This window comes from Rhopalosiphum maidis, chromosome 3 (assembly GCF_003676215.2).
Source record: "Rhopalosiphum maidis isolate BTI-1 chromosome 3, ASM367621v3, whole genome shotgun sequence".
Taxonomy (NCBI): domain Eukaryota; kingdom Metazoa; phylum Arthropoda; class Insecta; order Hemiptera; family Aphididae; genus Rhopalosiphum; species Rhopalosiphum maidis.
The window spans coordinates 52,691,675-52,715,724 of record NC_040879.1 but is presented as its reverse complement, the minus strand read 5'-3'; the positions used below and the strand labels follow the sequence as shown (position 1 = coordinate 52,715,724).

The 24,050-nt window shown below is 27.1% G+C and overlaps 1 protein-coding gene across 1 annotated transcript; it reads right to left on the bottom strand.

Annotated features, from left to right (window-relative positions):
- Window positions 1–290: 290 nt before the first annotated feature.
- LOC113557941 (dynein heavy chain 10, axonemal) lies at window positions 291–22,197 on the bottom strand. Its single transcript, XM_026963479.1, has 42 exons — window positions 22,188–22,197; window positions 18,621–18,736; window positions 15,555–15,906; window positions 15,336–15,484; window positions 14,723–14,862; window positions 13,906–14,662; window positions 13,466–13,853; window positions 13,146–13,399; window positions 12,727–13,088; window positions 12,412–12,577; window positions 12,158–12,316; window positions 11,839–12,099; window positions 11,519–11,773; window positions 11,159–11,432; window positions 9,985–10,262; window positions 9,656–9,920; window positions 9,376–9,590; window positions 9,085–9,273; window positions 8,844–9,029; window positions 8,608–8,785; window positions 8,402–8,545; window positions 8,187–8,316; window positions 7,888–8,080; window positions 7,633–7,830; window positions 7,288–7,432; window positions 6,615–6,994; window positions 6,396–6,548; window positions 5,464–5,873; window positions 5,293–5,395; window positions 5,050–5,227; window positions 4,831–4,985; window positions 4,280–4,772; window positions 3,607–4,208; window positions 3,350–3,551; window positions 3,153–3,295; window positions 2,762–3,098; window positions 2,573–2,704; window positions 2,272–2,483; window positions 2,026–2,193; window positions 1,763–1,942; window positions 1,431–1,577; window positions 291–437 (listed from the first exon to the last, which is right to left on the bottom strand). The coding sequence occupies exons 1-42, from the start codon at window positions 22,195–22,197 to the stop codon at window positions 291–293; spliced, it is 9,906 nt and encodes a 3,301-aa protein (XP_026819280.1).
- Window positions 22,198–24,050: the final 1,853 nt, after the last annotated feature.

Below are 24,050 nucleotides of genomic sequence, written 5' to 3'. Positions count from 1 at the left end.
ATATTTACAAATAATTGTCTTACCTTTAAGTTTGATAATAAGTCATTACACTCTAATATTTAAGTTAAACTACACAAAATCGAAACTACCTAACGTATATTTCAGTATAGTATGCATCAGGAAGACGGTGACAAAATAATAAGACATGCGGGTTTTCTAAATTATGAACTTTATACACTTATTAAAACTATAAAGTCAGAAAAGCATGATTCATATTAATCATATTATTTTACTTTTGATAACATGATGAAATTATAACATTTATACAAGAGAATATCTTTTGATAATTATCAATCGTCATTCAATAATAAGCAAACGCCTTGTAAAATCCAAAAACTGTCATGAATATATGTTTTTAAATCTGCTTCAAATACTAAACCGATACCCATTGCATTTCGTCGCAGCGATGTAGTGTACACCGGAGTACGAATAGTGTTCTGAAAATAGAAAGAAAAACGATGGTATCATACAATACTATAATAGCGACTAAATGGTATGGTATATATTATTTGAAAATAATAAGCTGGCATTTAGCCATAAGCCTACAGAAAATAATAGAATAAAAAGCTATCAGAATTCCTTTGTTCGTTAAAAAATATTGCCGTTGTTTTTGAAATAACTTTTTCCCGTGATATTCTTGAATATGTGTAGTGTATACGGTTACATCATCATGTAGAACTAGGAAATGGGACTCTTCGGCGCGGCCATTTTGGCGATAAAGACAAAATACAAGCTAAAGTGAAAATTAAATAATAAAAAAATTTCTAAAAAATAATAATAATTAAAATAAATAATATAAATTTAAAAAAAAAAACTAGTTTATGTAAAATTAATAAATTACAAGCAGAAACGGTAACGAGTAAATTGGTTATAGTCCACTGAAAATATTAAAACATTTAGACGCGGACAAGTGTATTTTTAAATTAGTCGATAGATTTATGATATTCCCACATTGGCCACATTTATCAGGGGAATATCTAATAATACAGCATTAAAATAAAATATTGACTAAAATTGTAACTATTTCATTATAACATACTTGACTATATTAATTTTACATAAGGTGGTGTTTTTTTTTTTAATCTATATTATTTTATTTTATTATTATTATTTAAAAATTTTTTTCATCTAAATAAATGTATGCATTTATTTTGTTTAAAATGTTATTTAACTCACTTAACCTTAGATATTTAATTTTCACTTTAACTTGTATTATGTCTTTATCGCTGAAAAGTCCTAGACCCAGAACATAATGTTATATAATGCTCAATAAATGTAAGCAAATCAATTAACTGATTTTTCGTTTATTCCGTTATATTTTATGACCTAACCTAACTAGTCTTTCCTCTAATATATTTGTAATTGTATTAGACACTACAACCAGGTAATTAAGTTATTTTTTATGTAAATGGCATTATTATGTATGTTACTAGTAATTTTAGCTTGGTAGCTTCGATAGGAACAATTAAGATGATTGGTAAGTTTTCGATCAATACGTTTGTTTTTGAGACAGCTAAACACTGTGCGTTCATATCCCAATGCGCTCCTTCAATAAATATTCCACTTATATAACAACCCTGAAATTAAAAATTATTTGTATTACCTACTTTATTATAATGTTAAATCTATCATATTGTAATTGTAATTGTAAAAGTAAACAGTGCAAGGGCTGTAACAAAATAATGAAATGCATTAACATACACCCGTGGTCATTTCAATAGTACGTTATACCTTATTTATATGGGCGACATATAGATTTTACCGTATTTGGTGAATTTTGGATATCGTCTTTATCTGTATACTCAGTAACCGTTGTATATAAAGTAGAATGATCTAATGACCATCCATTCGTTCTGCACGCCATCTGTACGATTGCTGTTAAATATGATCCAGGAACATGAAGACCAGCTAGCCATATAACTAGAGGTTCTCCAATCGAGCTCTGTAATTATAATCAATACCCAGCATTAAGCATTAACTACTTATTATTATTATTATTGTTATTTAGTAATAAAAGTATCATACCCACTCTGTATACTGTTCGGTTCTTGAAACGAAATGTTCTATCCATCCACCAAGGCTTTTACACGTTTGTGGTGCCAATTTCATCCAAGCCGTTGGTATTTGGCCGTTATATAAAGACGAAGAAACGCTTTCTAAAACAGAATCCATTCCAATTTCACCCAATAGAGCCTGTATGATATAATTAAAACAAATTTCTAGATTTATTTGATTTACAAAAAATTGTATACATATAGTTAAAAAACTAACTTTTTGTAGCATTGATAATGTGACCCTAATTTTTTTTATCAGCAAATTGAATCTTTCTAATTCTTGGAGCAAGACAACAGTACTGGGTGTAAAGTTTTGTTCGTACATTTTTCTGACATTTCTGATGACGTATAGATCTGGTAATTTTTGTAATATATCTTGAGCTACAGAATCTATTATTTCTTCACGACTCTCTCCAGAGCCAGATGATTCTAAACGTAAATGCATAAGTACATTATTTTCAATTAGTTAACTATATTAATTTAAATAACTGTACACAATAATGAATTCTTCAGCTTACCAGACTGTGGTTGTAATCTGAGTAGATTATCCCACATATTTTTTGAGGCTTTTGTGAAATATCCCATCTCAGCATTAAAATGCAGACCAAGTACCTCCGGTCCACAAATAATAGGTAGTTCCTCGATTGAGTCTAAAAATAGTTTAATATAATATAGGTAGGGTGTATATATGTTACAAGAAGACAAACTTAAATAATCTTCTTTAATTTTAGCCATTGGTAATTCATATTGAACATTTTTATCATAATAGAAATAAAATTTTTGAAATTTATCAAGTATAAATTGCCCAAAATATTCTTGCATAAACGTATTTACAATTCTCTGGTCATAACTATCAATCACGCGACCACCATACATAACATTTCCAATCAAATACCTCAATGTATCCCATGGCAATGGAGCATCTATACCGTCATCTAAAGTTTTATTCAAATAATTAATCAAAATTTGCACGCAAACTGAAAAGTCTGATTCGCTAAAATCATAAGCAATATTCCAACCAATTTTATCGTATTTTCTTCTCTCCTGCAATAATTAAATTTATAATTATAAACATATTTATAGCTTAAATGTATTTACTTGAACAACTGCGTGGAAAAATGCAAGAACATATATTAATGATTTGTATGCTGGGTGAGCACATTCGTCCAAAGTGTCTTGTTTCAATTTAGTATAAGTATTTCTAATATTTAATTTCAGCCCATTGGGTGGTTCAGTGACCACTAAAACATTTTGTCAATTAAATACATAGAATTAAATTAATTTAAACAATTTACCTTTTAAGGATCTTTGTAATACTGATACGGGGAAAAAAGGTGTTGCTTCAGTAGCTAACCATAGTCTAAAATCTGGATGAATTTTGTTTGTTCTATCCAATATCTTTTCAAGGTCATATAGAAAATTTATCAATAAATGACAATTTTGGAACATTAACCAATGACCATCATTCATTGCTAAGTTCAAAAACTTAAGTGCAATCTGAAATATTGAAATTTTGGTAGTAATTATTGATGATGTATTTTTAAGTATTTACTTGTTCCTGTCCTTGTCCGAGTGATAAAAATTCAAATTCATTTGATGCAACTCCACAGCGACCAGCAAGTTTCATCAAGTCAGGGGTTGGATCGGATCCAGGACTTAAAATAAAAAGACCAGGATTTTGAGGTTCAGTTTGTGAGTATATCACATCATAATCAATAGTTGGTGTGGTAATGTACATTTCGTCCATCACTAGGACTATATAATTGCTAATAGCCTGATAGGTGCGATCCACTCGAAAACATCGTAATAACATGAGTTTACAAAAGGGTTCGTGTAATTCAGAAAACGGATAAGGTGGATCTGTAGATTCTGGCATATCTAGATCATACCAGTTTTTCCAATCCGTAAAATTATTTATTACATTCTCACTCAAATTAGGGAAAATTTCTGGAAAATCTTTAGTTAATTTAACAATATCTTTCCAGTTTTGCGGTGACAACCAACTGATAGGATTTATATATTCTGGATTTTTATCTAATGTAACATTTCCTTTAATGAAAAAATCTAGTTGAGATTTGGATACATGGTTTGTACTTATCTGAAGTTTCACTGCGATTTGAAATGAAAATAAAAGTTTATGCCTTTCAAAAATACCTTAATTCAAAAATTAAATAAATGTAACGATTATTTGTTTTTGATTTACAGTGTATAGTTTAAAAATTAACCTGTACATCCATATCTATACAGATTTTCAGTAAAAGTATTAATAATGTTCATTAGTCTTTTTTTTAATTTCTTGTGTGGCATCGCTTTTTTTAGAGATGTTTTGAACACGTTTTGGTAGCTAGAAAGCGAATTCTGATACATTGCATTAATTGTGCTCATATCTGACAGCACAAAGAACAATATAGCTCCTCTAGTTGCAGCTGAACGAAATTGGTTTCGAAGTACATCGATTTCTATTGCAGTAGTAGTTGCTAACGATAATTTTTCAATGACTTCACTTGCTTTTGATTTAGTTTCTTCTAATGTTTCTATCAAATCTATATTGTCTAATATATTTCCTGACGACGAGGCCAGTTCACGAAGCAGAGAATCCTCAAGATTTTTTAATAGACTTTTGTTTGAGCTGATTTCCATAACCAATTCATCACTTTGTTGTTCTAAATCGGGTCTTTCATTTTTAACTACATTACCCAATAATTGATCTTCAAGCCCCTAAATATAATTATTATTTTAAAACACATTTTATTAGTTTAAAATAAATGTATATAACTTTTTGTGTTATTAAGCAATTTATAACAGTTGCTTTTGTATAAATCGATGGAGAAAAGAATGGATTTGCTATTTTTGTAGTTAGATAAATACGAAATTTTTCATCATAATCTACTTCTTTGTTACCCAAAAATACAAACTTTCGACCAGAAATATCTAAACAAATAATTAACATCTTCATCTGAATATTTGAATAATATAATTATTAATCAATATTAACTTTTTATATTTTTTTCCAAGACATTTTCAATTATTGAATCTATGTACTCCACATCTTGAAAAAGTACAGGTGTTCCGTAAACAATAGCATTTTCCACGTGTTTCAAATAATCAGAATCGCTAAATGATAATGTTTTTAGACTATTTGGTTCTTCTTTTTGTTTTATCCAATTCAATGCCTGTTGTTTTTTAATACTAACTTAAATTATCAATATATATTTTTTTAAAGTACCGATTATATTACCTGTTGTTGTGGATCCACACACAATGGAAATCTACTCGCCCTTGTTGTAAGAATACCATTTTGAATTGATAAATCATCAGATGGCAGTCCTTCTGAATTCCATCTATAAAATAAGAACATTTAAATAAACAAATAAATAAATAAAAAAGATTTTTATTATTATATTATTACATAGAAATCATAACTTCGTCAGTAAGTTCTATTTCAATTTTAAATGGATTAGTTATCGGTATTTTACTTTCTATTATACTTGGAAACCAATTATTGAACAACATATCAACACGAAATTCATACGAAAATGGTGCAGTATAAGCTAAGAATGACGAACTCATCAAACAGTTTCCGAATATTTTTTTCTTATACTCTTCCAAATCGACTAATTCGTTCTTCCATCTAGTGTTTTCTGAACTTAACCCTTTAATCAATTTATCAGCTGCAATTAATCTACGTTCCATAAGATCTTTTTCTTCTTGAATAATAGTACGTTCGGTCATTGCATTTTTATACTTTTCATTCAATTTATCTAGCGTAGACATTATGTCATTCAATTCCTTATTGAGATGAGCAAGCTGCTTAGTTACCTTAATGATAAATGAAACAAAATATGGTAAACGAAGACAATAAATGCTTGTTGTACGAATAATAATATAATGCTAAATACAATATATAAATATCTATAATTATTTATCAACAAAATAAAAAAAATCTTCAAATAATACTATAATCAATTATCACTTCAATTTAGTTTTAACATCACTATCATATTGTTTTATAATATATAACCTAATTTTGTTTCCCGGAAACATTTATTCAAAACAGAAAACTTCTAACTAAGTGAAAAAAAATAATTTAAAAATATTCCATCAGTAGAACTTTTTGGTCCTAAACCGAAGAAATTACATCACCGTTTTTTATACTTTAAATTTATCTTGACGTAGAATGACTTCGTTAATTATTAAGTTTAATATTCATTGCGAAAGAAAATATAATATATATTGTTTTACATTATTAATTGCTCTATTGGATTTTATAATTTGTGATAGAACTTTTAGTTTTGACCCTAATAAATTATAACTTCTATAAAAGCTTAAGTTAGTACGAACTAGTTCATAGTCTTTTTCAAGTTCTTTCAGTTTATCTTGTTTTGGTTTAACTTCTTTAAACACAACACAGTATTTCAGAACCGCATCAACAAAACACAGTAATCCATATCCTGCTTTACTGATATCTTGCATAATGGCAATTTTTTTAGATGTCTGTTTATAAGAATAGTAAAAAGTATATTACTCCAGTCTATATATATATTGGTATATTGATCATACCTTTAGTTTCGTCCGGACTTGAGATTGTAGTTTTGGAGTAATTTCGTCAGCATTCAATCCTTTCAATGTATTTAAGAATTTTGGATCAGACATCATTTGTTTTGAAACTTTCCAATTAACTTCTTTATAACCAAGAATTAATGCCACACATTCGGTCACTACTTGTACAGGTTCAGGTGGTGTAGCGAATGACCTTATTTCTGTTATATCGTTTTTATTTAAATTGTTTAACGCTTCCTTTGCAGAAATTAATGCTGGTAATGCTTGGCTTAGTATTTCTTGAGCTTCATCTTTCTCAATGGCTATTCTTTTACCAGCTTCTTTACTTTCAATTGTCTTTTCAACAACAATTTCTTTTTTTGTATTTGCTGTTTTAGAAGCTATTAAAGAACAAAAGGAATATATGAAACACGGTTTAATATTTAAATATGCACCAACCTCCTTCCCATCAACCAATGTCACCATAGTTAGTAGACATAATATTTCGATAAATTTTAAGAGATTATATAATTTGGGTGACCTATAATTTATTTTATAACATCTGATTACTATAGGGTTTAGCATTTCAAACACAATGTTGTTAGTCTGAATGTGTAAGTATTTGTGACTATTATAGTTAATATTAATCATTATGTAAGTCATTTTAATCATTTAATATTAATTATTTAAATACCTTCTGAAATTTCTTGTAAAATAAGTTCACACGCTAATGTTTTCTCGGCTACAACAACTTTTTGTATTTCTAGCTGTTCGTTAAGTATTATTAATTGTTCTGTAGCTTCATCAATTTTTCGAAGACCAACCAATAATCTTTCACACTATACATTAAAATATTTTTAAAATTATACATTTAACGTATATTCTGTCTCAAAGTAGAATACACCAGTTCTGAGCACTATTTTTCCCTTCCAATGGTCACTACTTATGCCCCCTTATATGTGAGATGCGCGCCGCCAGGTGTATTCTACATTAAGACAGAGTATAGTAACAGTTTATAATTCTGTACACTTATAATTACTTGGCGTGCAATAATAGTAGATTTTTCATCAATTAAATTTAAATATACATTTATATAGTCTAGATAATGTGTGGGAGTCAAATAATTTTTGCGTTTTAATTTTACCAAAAAATCATTAGTATAAACACTCATTGTTTTATGCGTATAAACAATATGGTTTGTGATGGTTTGTTTGTAATCTTGGGGTATTGAATGTGCCTTAAAAGTATCAATCGTTTAGTTTTAAAGATTAGTTAATTTATATATATCACCTACTTTGTTTATGAATGATTGCGCAACAGCAAGCAAAGCCTGATCTGGCCAGGGAAAAATCCAATTAATGTATGTTTTGTTTACTAAGCCAGGAAAATTTCGACATCTTTCTCTGAGTTCATCTCCAGGTGACATAGAGAGTACTACATGAAGATTGTTCACGCATGTTTTCATAAAATATTTCCAACCACCATCCCTGTAATCAGTATAATAATAAATAGCTACCTACCTAGTTTATTTATATTTTCCTCGATTATATATATTAAACTTTTCATTCTTTTTCTGTCTTAGGATTAATTTACTTGGTATTTTCATAACCAGCATTACTAGCAGTATTTCTAACTTCATTTGCTATTCCACTTTTTTCATCTTCTGTATACAATGCTTGTACGGTTCCAACCATTAATATATTATTGATTGTTTCCAAAAAACCTTTAATAATGCATTTTTTGGTTATATTAAACACACACATATATATATTATAATAATTCATTATGTTTTAGGTAAGTATACATACTTTCTTCGGAAATTTGAGACTGGGTTAAAAAAAATACTAAACGTTTATTTTCAACGCCTAACATTATAAATAATTTTTTTAAATCTTCTTTGAATGCAGTTTCATTATATCCCCGGCTTATAATGATAGAAAATATTTCACATCCTAAAAACGGTAGAAAACAATATTATTGCTTAAACAAAAAAACGTTTTATCCAAAATTATACCGGCAGTAAAAGCTGCTAATTTAGTCATCAATGCTTTACCGCTACCACCTACACCAATGAGCATGATATGCCCTGTATCCATTTTCAGTACTCTATGAATTCTAGTTAAATGTTCTAATGCCATGTCAAATAATACCATGTCAATTTTTTGGTTTTGTTCGTTATATTCTGCTAAAATCTAAAATTATATTTTTGTTTAGACAATATTTTTATAACTATTGCTGAATTAATGTTACTTCAACAAACATATTCAGTACAGCTTCATACGTTTGATAATCTTCATATAGTTTAATCGGGATATCTTCGTTTAAAGCATATTTAAAATCACCAAAAATTAATGGATTTATTAAAACTTCATCCTTTTCATTTGGAAAAAAAATTCCTAACGTTTCTTCTAGTCGCATTGTTATTAATTGTTCATCCTTTGAACAATCAAAATATATTTACTAATACTTAATAAATAAATAGATAGACTACCTGCTCGCTGTTAAATCTGTCACATATTACACGAGTAAATTCATTTCTCCATACTCTAACAAAACTCAAAATATTATTAAATATCGTTGGATTTGTGAAAAGCATTCCATTAATTATCCTACTTAAATCCCGAAGGTTAAATATGTAATGGAATTTATTAGGAGTAGGTGGAAGTTCTGCTAATGTAATCTAAAAAAAAATTATTAAAATGTTGTTCGTATTTGATTATTATTAAATTATTCTAAGACTTATAATTATATTAGTTTAAATTATACTAATAAATGATTATACCTTGTATAATCTTAAAGTCATTTCTAAGATAATCGGAACAATTCTTTTGATATCTTCGTTAAAATGTTGTGTATGTCCCGTAAGAATTGAATTAAATATATGATTTATTGTATCATCTGAAGGAAATGCCATACAATAAACTGAAAACATTGAAATAAATCTTGGATCTACTTCATTTCTACCACTACCAGGTTTACCCATAGCTGCATACAAATCTTAAAAATATTAAAAAAATATGTTTAAATATAATTAACTTAATTTGAATAGAAAATTGACTCACAAATTTCAATTAGTGACTTCCATAATAATTCTTTACCACGATCATACATGCCTCCTGATTCCAAAAATAATTTCAATAGCGCTATTGGTTGTTGAGTACCATAAGTATCGACTTGAGGCATATTCATATCGTCCACAAAGCAAACTAGTTTTTTACCAATTGGGGGTCCATATATGTTTTTGTTTCGCTTTGCAACATTTGCTTCTAAGATCATTTGTACATCTAAAGAAGTTGTTCTAGAAGAAAAATTTAAATTTGTTTGCATCTATAAACAAATAAAATACAAATACAAATGTATATATAGTAAAGTTTGATCGAGCAATAAGTACAAATTGATTAGCGTCTAGCGTTCTTAAAAAGTTTTGCATTGTTGCTGTTTTTGAAGTTCCTGTTTCTCCAATTAGAATCACTGGGCGTTTTACATCAGTCATGAGATTTAGTAACCATGTGATTCGAGTAGAATCAACAGTTGGCACTAATATTTCGTTGAATTTAATAGTTGGATTATGCTCATAATTAGGTACAAGAGTGTTCCATGGCACCCAAATTTGTTTATCAATATCTAAATAATATTCATACCAGGTTTCTTCGTGAATAGGAATGAATTCTGTTTAAATACATTTATATTTTTAGAAAAGTTATATTCATTTTTACATTTATAGTGTACTAACTAATAGTATCTATTTATAAAATTCATTTTAAGGTTTTAATATTATGATGATTTATAAGTTATTTAATAATTCATGTTTAAGGTTTAATGTGTAACATGTTTCACATTGAACATTTTGATGAAAAAATAAATATATTTTAGTTAAAAAGGTACCTTTTAAAAAGCATGTTAATAAAAATTAGGTTATTTACCTTGTTATATATAAATTAATATTAGCCATTAAACATATGTAATTAAATTGAATTGATCGTAAACTAGTTTATTTATTAATTTTATTTATATTTTCATCCAAAAGAATTTTGAAAGAAAGTTTTATAACAAAAATAACTATATCCGTCGATGATTCTTTTTCAATCATATAGAAAACTTATTTTAAATGTTTTATTAAATTAATCTTAACTATTTTTTTTTTTTTTTATTCTTTGCATGAATTTTAGGAAAAGTTTGTTCAAAGGTATGGCAAAATAATAGAAAATTTGTTTCTTATAAAATGGATTATAAAGCTCTGGATCACGTATTTGTTTTATAATACTTTTAAACTATATTTTAACAATGTTACATCAAAATGTTTTTATCAATTTTAATAACTAGAAACTTTTTCGTTTTGTTCCTTGGGTAATTTGAAGCACAAATCGATTGAAAAATAAAAGTAGTATTAAAAAGTACTATTTTTTCTAAAATCTATTTAATTATATTATATAAATAGTACATAATATAAGACATATTTTCCAGACATGTTCTAATGTTGGAAAAGCAATATAAAACACTTGACTTTGATAATTGAGAAGTTAATTATTTGTATTGCCCTATAAAAAATGAAATAAATCACTTACTAAAAGAAGCTCGTTTTGACGGAGAATCGTCCATTTTAATGAATCCTGTAATTTTTTTTACGAATTCGTCAAATATTAATCGAGAGTTGCCTTCTATTGGTGCCCCTAATGAAGAATAAATAGCTGAAATGAATATTGCTTCCATTTCATCAGTTACTTCAATAGATATAGGTAAATCATCGATTGAACTTGGTGTATTATTCGACGATATTTCAGTAATTTGATCCGTATCATTGTTTAAGACTGCATCTAAAATATAACACATTTGGGTAACCTAAACATAAATATATTATTATACTATTATAACCATAATTAATTTATAAAATAAACACAACTATAAAACAATTGTATTATTCATACCAAATTTAATTTAGTCTGAAATATGATTAACTTTAATGGACTGAACATTTCGAATCCGTAATTACCATCGAATATACGATCCAAAATAACCGGTACATATTTTTCAAATAGTATATTTAAAGGTTCTCTATCAATTAATCTCCTGCTTAATAAGAATTTACTCCAATATGGAATATATCCAAGATTTTTAGGATCTACATATACCATACCGGCTCTGGAGACCGTAGCAGGTGAAGCATACCTTAAGTCACCTACCTAAAGATAATTATTATGTTAAATGTCTATTATCTTAATAAATTATGTTAAAATAATGTATTAACTTCAAATAATAACGCGCAATGAGGTAGCAATCGTATACGTTCACCATTTGCTAATGTTAAAAGTTTATTATCATCCATAACTGAGTTCATATTTTCTATCCATAAAGCATCTACATCACCATCAAACAGTATATACCTTCTTTCTGGTTTATCTTCTGGTATAGGTTTGTTAATTTCACGAAATATATTTGAAAGAAGTCCATCTGTCCAATCTCTAGTGACGAGATTAAAAAAACCATATAGTTCGACTACTGTACAAGCCTGCAATTTTGTTTTGTTTTAAGATACATTGATAGGAAATACATATTTGAATAAGTACTTTAGGATTCAATGTATACAGTGTTGTTGGTAGCCCAAGTGAAGTCTGGGCACTAACTAGCGTATTAATAACTACGGTTTTTCCACCTCCAGTAGGCCCTACAATCATGGTTGAATGTCTTGTCATCATTGTTTCATATAATTGAGTAACTTTATCCATCTAAGAAAATGGTTAATTCCATATATAAAATAAAACTATGAGTCGGATATGATAATTTTTATAACTTTTAAATATTTACAATAAAAATATATAACCTGGTTTTCTAATGGTAAATAATTCTTTTTTCGTAATTCTTCCTCGATTGCATTATTCAATTGAGGATACGTTATTCGATGACACTTAAGACCGGGAAATAAATCCGTAATAAGTCCCAAAAACAGTGGCACATCGTCATATACAAATTTAGGTAAGTTCATATCTCTATAAAATAAAATAACTTCTTTGACTATATTATTGTACACAATACAAATTTAATTATCAAAATAATTATATAATTAATAATAAGTATAAACATTACGATAAAAGAGTGATCATTTTCAATTAATTTTCATTTTCATTAATTTACTAACCTCAGCGCTCTCATGAGTACTACATTTTCATCAAGCTCTGGCGAATTTCGTTTTAATTCTCCAGCGATAACAAGCACAGATTTTAATGCTCTCAAGCCAAAATCATAATGTGATTGTTTTGATAATTGTTCACGAGCTAAACTATACAATACAGACATTTTTTTTGCTAATATTTTAGCATTTAAAAATCCTTCCGAAAATAACATAATTAAGCAAATTAGTTCTAAATCGGGTAGTACACATATGACTGGTCTGAATAATGTTTTCACAGTTTCTGGTAATTCGGTACGGCCTGCGTAACCAGGATTCATTGTAATAAATATCCCAACCTTATTGTCGATGACGGTATATCTACCCCTAAACTAAATTACACGAATTATATTATGTCGAAAAAAATACTTAAATAATATATTTCTTACAAAAAACATTTCTTTTTTTTCGACTAATGCGTTTCTAATTGTGCCTAATTGCGTCGAGATGACAGACAGAACCGAAATATCGATTCGATTAAATTCATCGAAACAACCCCATGCTCCACATTGACATAATCCATCCAATATCATACCAAATGCTTGAAAGTCCATTCCTTCTCCGCAATTGGTAACCATGCATAATATTCCTAATGCCTTCGCTAAATCTTTAACTGTTTCAGTTTTCCCGGTACCAGCAGGACCTAAAAAAATAAAATTAAACTTTTAATGGAATTTAAGTCGTTGTTTTTAGTTTTGTTTTAATTTACCAGCAGGTGCACAACCTAATTGCATTGAAAGTGCTTGAGTTATTGTCAAATAAATTCGATCTGTTAATGGTGTTATAACCAAACGTCCATTTAACCCCATATAGTCGTATCCGTACGAAAATGTCCCTGAACACTGATCGATGATTAAATTATTAACATCCTTTTTCCAGTAAAATCTTAGCTGACTCTCCCAATCAAATTCTTGACTTTTTACAATGCCATCTCGAACTAAATTTTCAATTACATCTCTGGCGTGAACATCGACGATTAGAACTGTGTTAAATTTTTTTCGATCGTTTGATATTAATTCCCCTCTCACTTGTATAATCAATTCGTCCATTTGTTGATTTAATTTTTCCAAATAACTTTTCATTGCATTGACATTCCCCTAAAATAATAAAACTATTGTTCTAAAATTAACAACACATTTCATTACATACTTTTTTTATTTCCGAAAAAACGTTTTCAACTTCTGCTGTCCACCACACACTATTTGCCGCTAAACACATCTGTCCTTGATACTTCATCATCCATTCACATCTAGATCCAGTGGTATTTCCGTATTCAAGTATTGATTTTTTTATTAAATACTTATTAGATCTCCACATTTCTATTAACACGCTATACATCCAAATTTCAACTGATCCATCGATCATCACTTGACTCTTAAATGGCATTATTTCCTTTTCACACGAAACCATACCGTTTACTAATGTATTAGCACGAGAATCATTTACAAAAATTAAGCTTCCCACATTATCATACATCTTTACAATATGTTCTTGAACGCCATTAGGATTAGTATTACCCAAAATTAATAATAGTTCGTTATCAGATAAAAAATAGAACCTTGGAAAAGAGTTTCGTTTCGTTTCTAAATATTTATTTAGCATTTTTTGACATGTTTCAAGCCCTTCAAATAAACTTTTTAGTTCTATTAATAATTCTGGCATTTCACTAAACGTAATTATTTTAGGATTTTTTAATGTGTTTTTCATAATATCTTTAAATTTTTGATTTAGGCCATCAAATTTCAATGCTTCATTTGGCAATTGTATTCGAAATTTTTCATCAAGAAATATTTCTTCTAAATACATCCATTTTGATTGCACTAAATTCCATACGGTAAGAATACTTATTATAAATGTTAGATCTTTATCCCATTTATCTACTACCGATCGAAATGGACCAATAAACCTACATATGAGTAAAACTCGGTTAATAAATTCTAATTTAATTTAATAATATTTTATGTACTGAGAACCAGCCATGCTTTGAAGAGTCATTATATTATCTTCAAGCAATTGAAAAACTTCTGATAAATCTCCCAAAATTATTCCTCGAATAGTATCATTTTTTATATACTCGACAATAGCCAAATTCGTAATTTCCCAGGTCTATTGACAGAAATAATTATAGTTAGTTACGTATACACAAACAAATAATTTTTCAATATATATGTCAACTTAAAATTTACAATAATTTAATTAAAATTAATTGCAAATTTCTTCTAGGTACCAACAGTACTAATCCAAATAATTTCATCATATTTTTTTTATGCAAATAATGGTAATATTCGACATCGACATTTTAAGTGAATCAGTATAAAAAATAAAAATTACTAATCTATGTATTCATATATACAGAGACCTAATAACCAACTTTTTGATTTTTTTTAATATATTAAAATAATATGATATATATTATGATAATAGCAACAAAAAATATATATGATTGTTTTTATTTAATAAAATTCAGTAGTTATTCATAGTTATGTGTATTTTTGCATTCGCTACTTAATATATTTTATTATATTTTATTGACATGCATTTATTGTTGTTGTTGATTATAATACAAAATTAATAAATACTTTTTCAACGTCATTGATACTACGTTCAATACTCAGTTCTTTTACTGAATTAGCAACAATTTCCAAACATGTGTCTTTATAACGAGCTAAATCCATATTGAAAATATTTTCTAACGTTAATACTTCAGGATCCATATCGAAATATTGACCTTTTAAAACAATAAAAATAATTACATAAATATTTAACAGTGTTTTTACTTCTACGCGCATTGTAGTCACCAGTTTGGTCCATTAGCTTTTTCCAATGCATTTCTTTCATTGCATCGTTTTTTAGCTCAATAAATAATGGAATGGAATTTTTAAATTTTTTCATTTGTACGTTTAAGACCAACCCAACGGGTACTGAACGACATTCTTTAGAAAGTTGTTTAAACTCTTTAATAAAATTGTCCATGCCCTCTAATAATAACTGTGGTTTTAATTCTGACCACAGCGTTTTAGACCAATCATCTCTTGCTCTTTTTTGACGTGAATATAAATCATAAATTAAGCACAAGTTATGGTACTCTTGATATGTAACGTCGAGAAGCGTGAAAGATTCTTGCGGCATTTCAAACAATGCCGATGTGTTCTTCATTACATTTTTATCGGCAAGTAATAATTTAAATTTTTCATCGTATTCCTAATATATTACGATACAAATTATATATTATGTTTTTTATACATATAAATTGGTATTAAATGGTAAACATTTTTTACAAAAAGGAAGTAAAATGCAATGATGGGCTAGTTAATAAAGTATTTAATAACTTGTTGAGTTAATATATAAGAAATAGTAGAAATATATAAAAGAAATAGTTTCTATACAAGAAAAATTAAGTTAAGCTAAAAATTAACTAATCTATTTTTCAGAACTCCATTAAATTAAAAGATCACATAATTAACTAAGTAAAAATATAACTTAATTAAAAATAAAGTTTGTAATTAAATCGATAAAAAAAATTAGTATACCTATTTAAAATATGTAGATGAATTTGGATATTTTTCAAGCATGGGGTTTTATGCTCATATATAACGCACAGAATTACTATTTAAGGAGGACAATAAATTATTTCTAATCAAATTTTCCCTCGCAGACATTTATAGAGTAAAACGACTAGTCATTTTTTAACTTTATAGTAAGTTTTATAAAAATATTATACACTGATTAGGTATACGAACAAATAGCATAAACTTATCCGTTTATTAGATATTATTAGCAAATAATTATCTTCCAAATATTATTTATATTTATAAATATATACAAGTTTAAAGAGATCATCGACATATTGTATACTTATTACAAGGGCTAAAAAATTATAGGAGCATAACAGGCAAAATATGTATGCAAATATGCATGAATATACATAAAAAATGTTAAATATGCAAAAAAGTTGTTCGAAATGCCCAAAAAAAATCTTTTTAAATTGAAAAATACAGTAAAACGTCTATAAGGTACGATAAATTTACAAACGAATAAGCAATAAATATATCGTATTATAATACGTTAAGTCGATAACTAATAACTTATAAAATGATATTTTGGCATATTAACGCGACATAGATTAATCACATCGTAAAATTAGTATTCGTTGACATTAGCTTTGTTCATTTTGAAAAAAAGTGTACACTTTTTCAATAATAGTATACACTGAAGCGTTTGTTTTGGAAAAGTATCAGCATACACACTGTTTGTTTTGAAATAGTGTGAGTTTAGTCGCCACATGCCGACATTAATGTATTTAATTTCCGATTTAAACAAATTCCTACACCTGAAACGTTTGTTTTAAATTGGCACACCACACATCACACCGTCCATACCCGTACTTCCACCACATTATAGTATTAACATAAATTTTTAAAACGAACAAACCTAATAAATACCTATGTAAAATAATATTGAGTTTTATATTCAATATTATTTAAAATACAAGAAATTCTAATAAATCATTTTTTTTAAAAAATATTAAATAGGCTTAATAAGCGTTTGAAAATTACTAAAATACCTACTTTTTCTTTAAAATTGACAAAATATTTTTTTTAAACTTGCCATCTTAACCTAACCTTCAAATTCTAGCTTGATCTACGATACATCGAGAACATATAAAACAATATGCAACTCTTATACAACTCCCGGGCCCTAATTTATTATAAGTTATAAACGTTATAATAATCCGATAATCGTACACCATAAATAATAATTATATATTATTATATTAATATATCATAACTGCATGCGCGCATGACTACATTATAGGTTTAATACAAATGTCGATGTTATCAATTACAACAATTTCAAAATTGAAAATATACACCCAAAATAAAAATGTATCATAAGAACATTAAAGACGACAGAAAGCAATAACACTTCTGTTAACCTAACCTAATCTTCACAACATTTTGATTATACCAAGGATTATCCTAATATATTCAATATGTTATAGTGTATATTATACAATACAGAATTTAGTTCCTGTATACAAATCTATGAACTAATATGCACTTTTTCCCTAAAATTAACAAAGTATGAAAAAATGCATTTTCCATTTTTTATTTTAAAACTTAAAATTGTGTAGTTCATACTTGTATTTCCAGCTTTGTCTATCGTATATAGAATAATATGCAACGTCTACAACTCCCAAGCCCTTCTTACCAAACGCAAACTTTTTATGTTATCTTTACATTTTACTTTTTTTTAGAATTTCCTGTATACCTTAAGACTATATTTATATTATTTATGATTTATATGATTCGGTTATTTAATAACCGTATATCTAATTTATCTCTAATGCAGTAATGTGAAAGCAGCGGTACAAAAAAAAACGAATAAATAAACTATTAATTTTAAATTAATAAAAATTTTTATATGATATAGAAGTAACTTGTTAAATTAAAAGTTAGTTTCAAAAAAGGTAACGAATTTAAGAAACTTATTTATTATTAATTTAATTTTAATTTTAAAATTGTTTAGTCGTAAATTCTCAGCTTTCAAAAAACATATGGTAAAATATATTTGATCACCATATGTACACATTCATTAAATATAAATATATTCATATAAATAATATATACAAATACGTATATTTTTTTTTTTAATCATACTTTTTTCAATAAACTTAACTTTTTAAGTTAAATACATCAAATGTCTATTTTATATTAACTTATAATAGTTAACAACCATAAAGTAAAGGATTGAATCTTTCACAAAAAAAAAATAATAAATAAATTACCTTTGAGAAGTAATTATGATGTTACCTATACATAATTTTATACCTATCTATTTTTGAGCATCTAATAAAATCTTACTTCGAGCATTTGGAGACCTAAATCTAAATTTTCATTCACAGAACCAGGACCATTTTCATGAAAATCTTTTACCAATGCATCAATCTGATCGGTATATACTCTTACATCATCTTGACCTAAAATAAAAAATAAAATGGTGCATATATTTTAACAATTCACTTTTAATTAATTAAACAACTATAATATTCCGAATGGTAACAATAATTTTTAAATTAACTAAATAATTTTTTGGAAATGTATGTACTTACTAAAAACTTTAATTTTTGAATTAAAGTAATAATATATTTATCATACACGTCATATTTGCATGTAGCAATTGGTATATATTGGTTATTACTAGGGCTCGGAAGTTGATGATCTTAAAAACATTAAAAAATGACCTAAAAACATTATAATTATTTATTTTAAATTTATAAAAATATATATTTTTTTTAAATTGTATTCTATTTTACTATACAATTCTATATACCTTTATCAAAGCTTACAAATTACTCAAAATATTACATAGAAATTAAAAAAATGTCCTTAAATATTAAATAAAAAAATTACAAATACAGTAAACGTTTTAAGTAAGTTATCGGCATAATGGTCGATAAGAATTGAACAAATGCGAAATCGGTAAAAATGACTAAACATTTGGGAAAATGAACAAAAATGTCAAAAAATGACTTAAAAAGTAATAAACCCCAAAAAATGCAAAATAAAAATTAGTTGTTCAGATTCACATGCTAATTAAACACAGTTCCAAAAAAACAAAAAAAAAATACAGCTTCCGAGCCCTATTTATAACAAGTTCATACTCATTCCAACTACCAGATAGGTACCTACAATGCAATTATTTGATTACTCTTATAATATATTTCGATACAAACTGCAATGTGTAATAGAGGCACATTATATTAATAATTAAAATATATTATAGGTATCAGAGCCGCGTTTAACGGTTGGCAAGGGGATGCAATTGGCCCGGGGTGGCAAATTTTATAATGTTTGATGGGGCGGCAAATTTTTGAATTGTAATTTATTAAGGGCGGCTTATTTTAATTTATCCCGGGGCGGCAACATAGCTTAGCGCGGCACTGATAGGTATTATTATGTAAATGAAAGATTTTACCTTTTAGAAGAGTCAATCGTATTGCGTTTGTGTAGGATGGATCTAAAATATACAATGAACACAAGTCATTAATAATTATTATTATTTATAACATATTATTTTTTTAATTATAATTTTTATAAATTATAGATTAGCTTAATACTTTTAAACATAGTATTAATGATATATTTTCATTAATATATATATGAATATATGTATATTTGTATTTAAATATTTTAATGATTACATTTAAATTCCTGTTTTAAGATAATAATTTATGATAAGTAATTCTTATCATTTAAAAATACAAGAAAAAATCTATTTTCGAAATACAATTTAAGTCTTTGAGTATACTTAATAAACAAAATATTTTTAAAATTTTTAATTACTATAAAAATAAAAGTTACAGATACTAAATTACTAACTGATGATTAATTTAACTAAATACAACAATTAAATAGTTGAAAACATGATACAGGTCCATAAAAATGTTATGGTAAACTAAGTTTCTCCATTATCTTTTTTCCCTTTAACAGAAAATACAAACAATATAGATCAGGGTCACCAATTAATATTTTTTGCGGGCAATCGAAATTCTAAATACATATTTACATTATTTTAAAACCAATAATATTTAAGAAAAAATAATCATTTACAACAATAATACATATTATAATATTGTCGTAATATGTGTTATTTATTATTTATCTATGGGCCGGATAAAATTTGTTCGTGGGCTGCCATTTGGTGACCCATGATATAGATATTTGAGTATAGAGTATCATTATAATAAATCAGGACTATAAATTTAATGATTTTGCTTATCAATGAAATTCATTAAAATTATTAATTATTATTATTATAATAATTATAATTATTATAATAATTATTTATTATTATTATTTATTTATTTTTTTATTTATATTATTCATTCACTTATTTATCAAAATAAGTGAAATGTAAGATTGATTCAAGATATTATCATTCTAAAAACGAAATTGTAATTCCATATTAGCATATTTTAGACACTAATAATATATTTGTTCGGATCATCATTTACATAAACATTTTGTTTTAAAGGTTTTTATTAGAAAAAAATATGATTACCTATAGCGTTTTTATTAAGTTTTTTAATATGACATAATTAACAATTAACACGATTTAAATATTATTTTTTTAGGTAAAATAACATATTTTTGCTTTGAAACAACCCTGTTAGGTTCTAGAATCTAAGGTACCGAAATCCATGTTAAAAGCCCGTTAATCATATTATCGATTTCATTTTATAAATTCTTGGGACAAATAATTTTCATAGATTTTTAATGACTGACATATTTTTTTTTATTAATTCTATTCAATTCATATATTTTGAGTTATCTTACAAATTTATTATACATTTATTATTTGTTGGCTGCATGCTTTTACTTATTTTGGTATATCTGACTGTTCATGATATTTTTTAGAAAGTATTTCCCTATTTTCATTGCATAATTATACGTATACTTTCAAGTTTTTTAGTGCATTCAATTCTTAGTCCGGGTCATAACTATGGGCGATTGTAAATTGTGACCACAATGAACAAGTAGTGAAAATAGTATAGTAAATTGCGTCCGGTATTTTACAAGTATAAATTTCTATGTAGTAAATTACGCTCATAATATCCAACTATCCAAGTGACATTGAATTCATCAATATCTGTCTTAAACAATTGTACATTTATTCATTTATCGTTCTGTTTTTACACCAATAAATGTATAAACGTGTTTAAAATCGTTATGATAGGTAGGTATTAACAGCGATACAATGACTTTATATAGGTATATTACGACTACTAATATTTTTTGTACGTTTTCTTCGCACCACACGACAAAATGGATATACGAACTGCATTTAGTATTTACTATTAACTCTATATTATATAATTTACCTGATTTGTTTATTATTATTTACTGTATAAATTAATCTAACTTAAAAAAAAATTAATTTTTTCAATTTTTATTAACTAGGCAATTTATTTATTTCAAGCAAACTAAGCAACAAGCAACTTTTTGGAGGATAGTGATAATCACCTCCCAGTGATGTCCTTTGGATAATTCTGAATTACTATCATAAAAATAATATTTCTTTGGGGCGCAATTTACTACATACAGTCATAGAAATTTATACCTATTTGGCTTTTGCTTATAACAATTTATACCTGTAAAGTATCGGGCGCAATTTACGTTTGTCCATAACTATCTATATTCTTATCTACTCTGCTAATGTGAACATTAATAAGTATATTATATTTATTAGCCAATTTTATACAAAAATATTACTTTATTAAGTTAAATAATTTGTGAGCTTTCAATTATATATGTATATATATGTGTGTGTGTGTGTGTCATTTTGAATACAATCAAAACAATTTCAATGATTATTATATATATACATATATATTGTTATATAGTATATAATAAGTGTTTTCTACTTACAACTGTCCATTTTATCAAAGCCTCAATCAAAAATAATATGTATGTAATAAAACATTATAACGTAACTAAATTTTAAATATTAAGTCATAATAAGTATGTTTATAACAGTATCGATATAAATGTAAACATCGAAACCACATTATCACTAGTATTGGCCAGTAAGGATAAAATAAAACAACACATATTATTATTAAATAAATACCAAAAAAGTAGCTTTGATGTATATCAGTGGTTCCCAAATTTATTATCTTTCCACCCACTTCAAAAAAAAAATCCGTCAGACACCCTTCTTCAATAAAATGTATTGATACCAACAAAAGTATGCAATGAAACAATTGTTTATTTTTTACAAATAAGTAAATCTTATATTACTTTTATTATAATTAAAACAAATAAAAAAAGGTACCTATCTTAATGAAATGGATATGTCTGGTGTTTTGCTAGAAGTTGATTGATGTTTGGTTCGATTTTTGTAAGAAGTACATTCTTAGGTCTCCACGATTGATAATTTGTAACTGTTATTTTTTTTAGATTCAGCTGTGATGTATAGAAAACACGTAAACGAAAATATATTTGAAAGACACATTCATATTATAAAAACCATTAATGACAACGAACAAGGTCGGAATCTGTGAGTATACTAATACTACACAAATATAATTCAGATAATATAGATCACTCCAAAGTTGAAAAAATGTACGTTGTTACTGTTATTGTGATAATAACGAGTGATTTTTCTACGATGTTTATACTATTTTAGCATTTTGCGCGGAATAAAGCTATTTAGTGTGAATTCACAGTAGAGACTCTTTTTTTTTCTTCAAGAAGAGAAAATTATCTATTATACAGCTTTTTTATTTATTCGATAACACATCTCAATAGCTTTTTATAACTAATTAAAAAACTTGAAATTTTACATACGTTAACAGATGAATTACATGACATTCGTTTATGTTAGTAAAAAACAAAAATCACTACATCGCAAATAATGTTCTCTTCTATAAAAAAAAATTGACCTTTCATTATGAATACACTGAAAACTGAATACTTTTGTCCTGCGGTAAACGTATTTTGACGCTTAAATTGTATGTGTATCACGTCCTCTTAATGTTTTTCCACGCAAATCTGAACTTTAAATCACTACGTTCCGTGCCCAATCGCGGATCAGTTGTTCGCGGCGCAAACAACGTCGGGTGCCGCGTTATGACTGTAGTTATGTCCGACGAGCACCTGCGACCTGCGTCCTCGCCGTCCGCGGAACTGCCGCTACGTTACTGCAAATAATACTATAAAATATGATTTATAGTATTGTTACAGTCAGCCTGACATTTTTATACTCAACCCTCCCCACCCAAATTGTTTGCTGGCTACAGCCTTGCTGTCAAGTGCAATTGCCGTCATCATGCCGTCGTTGTATCTTATCTTCACGCCACGCAATCAAGGTATTTATAGTTATTAGTTATCATTCGGTGTACAGATTTGTCTCGACTCTTGCTCAGTGCGTTTTTGAATTAAAAAAAAAATACGAAAAATGATAATTAAATGTCTAGTTATCAGTCCTCAACCGGTAGAAATCGATACCAGGCTGGGCAATCGGCCTACAGTGAATTGCCATACCTCCTGATGTTGTATTGTAGGAGAAAACGTAAAAGTCGAATGACGTGTTAGGTCAAAAAATTGTAAGCTATAGAAATTTATGATACATTTATCTAGTTTAACGTCCCTCAAACAGAATTGAAAAATATTTAATGAGTGATAAAGTGTATCCAGTTTTCTGGGACACACTGTTTTCAGGGTATGTATAATACATTAATACACACCAAATTCACAATAAAATCAAGTTTTCAACATCATTCAACTATA

Bases quoted from the DNA above. Each gene is read 5' to 3' on its own strand.
- LOC113557941 (XM_026963479.1), bottom strand. The intron at 6,995-7,287 runs GTATTTAAATAA...GTTCTTTAATAG, and splicing joins TTTACAAGAAATTTCAGAAG to CTTCTAAAACAGCAAATACA. The intron at 3,552-3,606 runs GTAAATACTTAA...TCAATATTTCAG, and splicing joins TCGGACAAGGACAGGAACAA to ATTGCACTTAAGTTTTTGAA.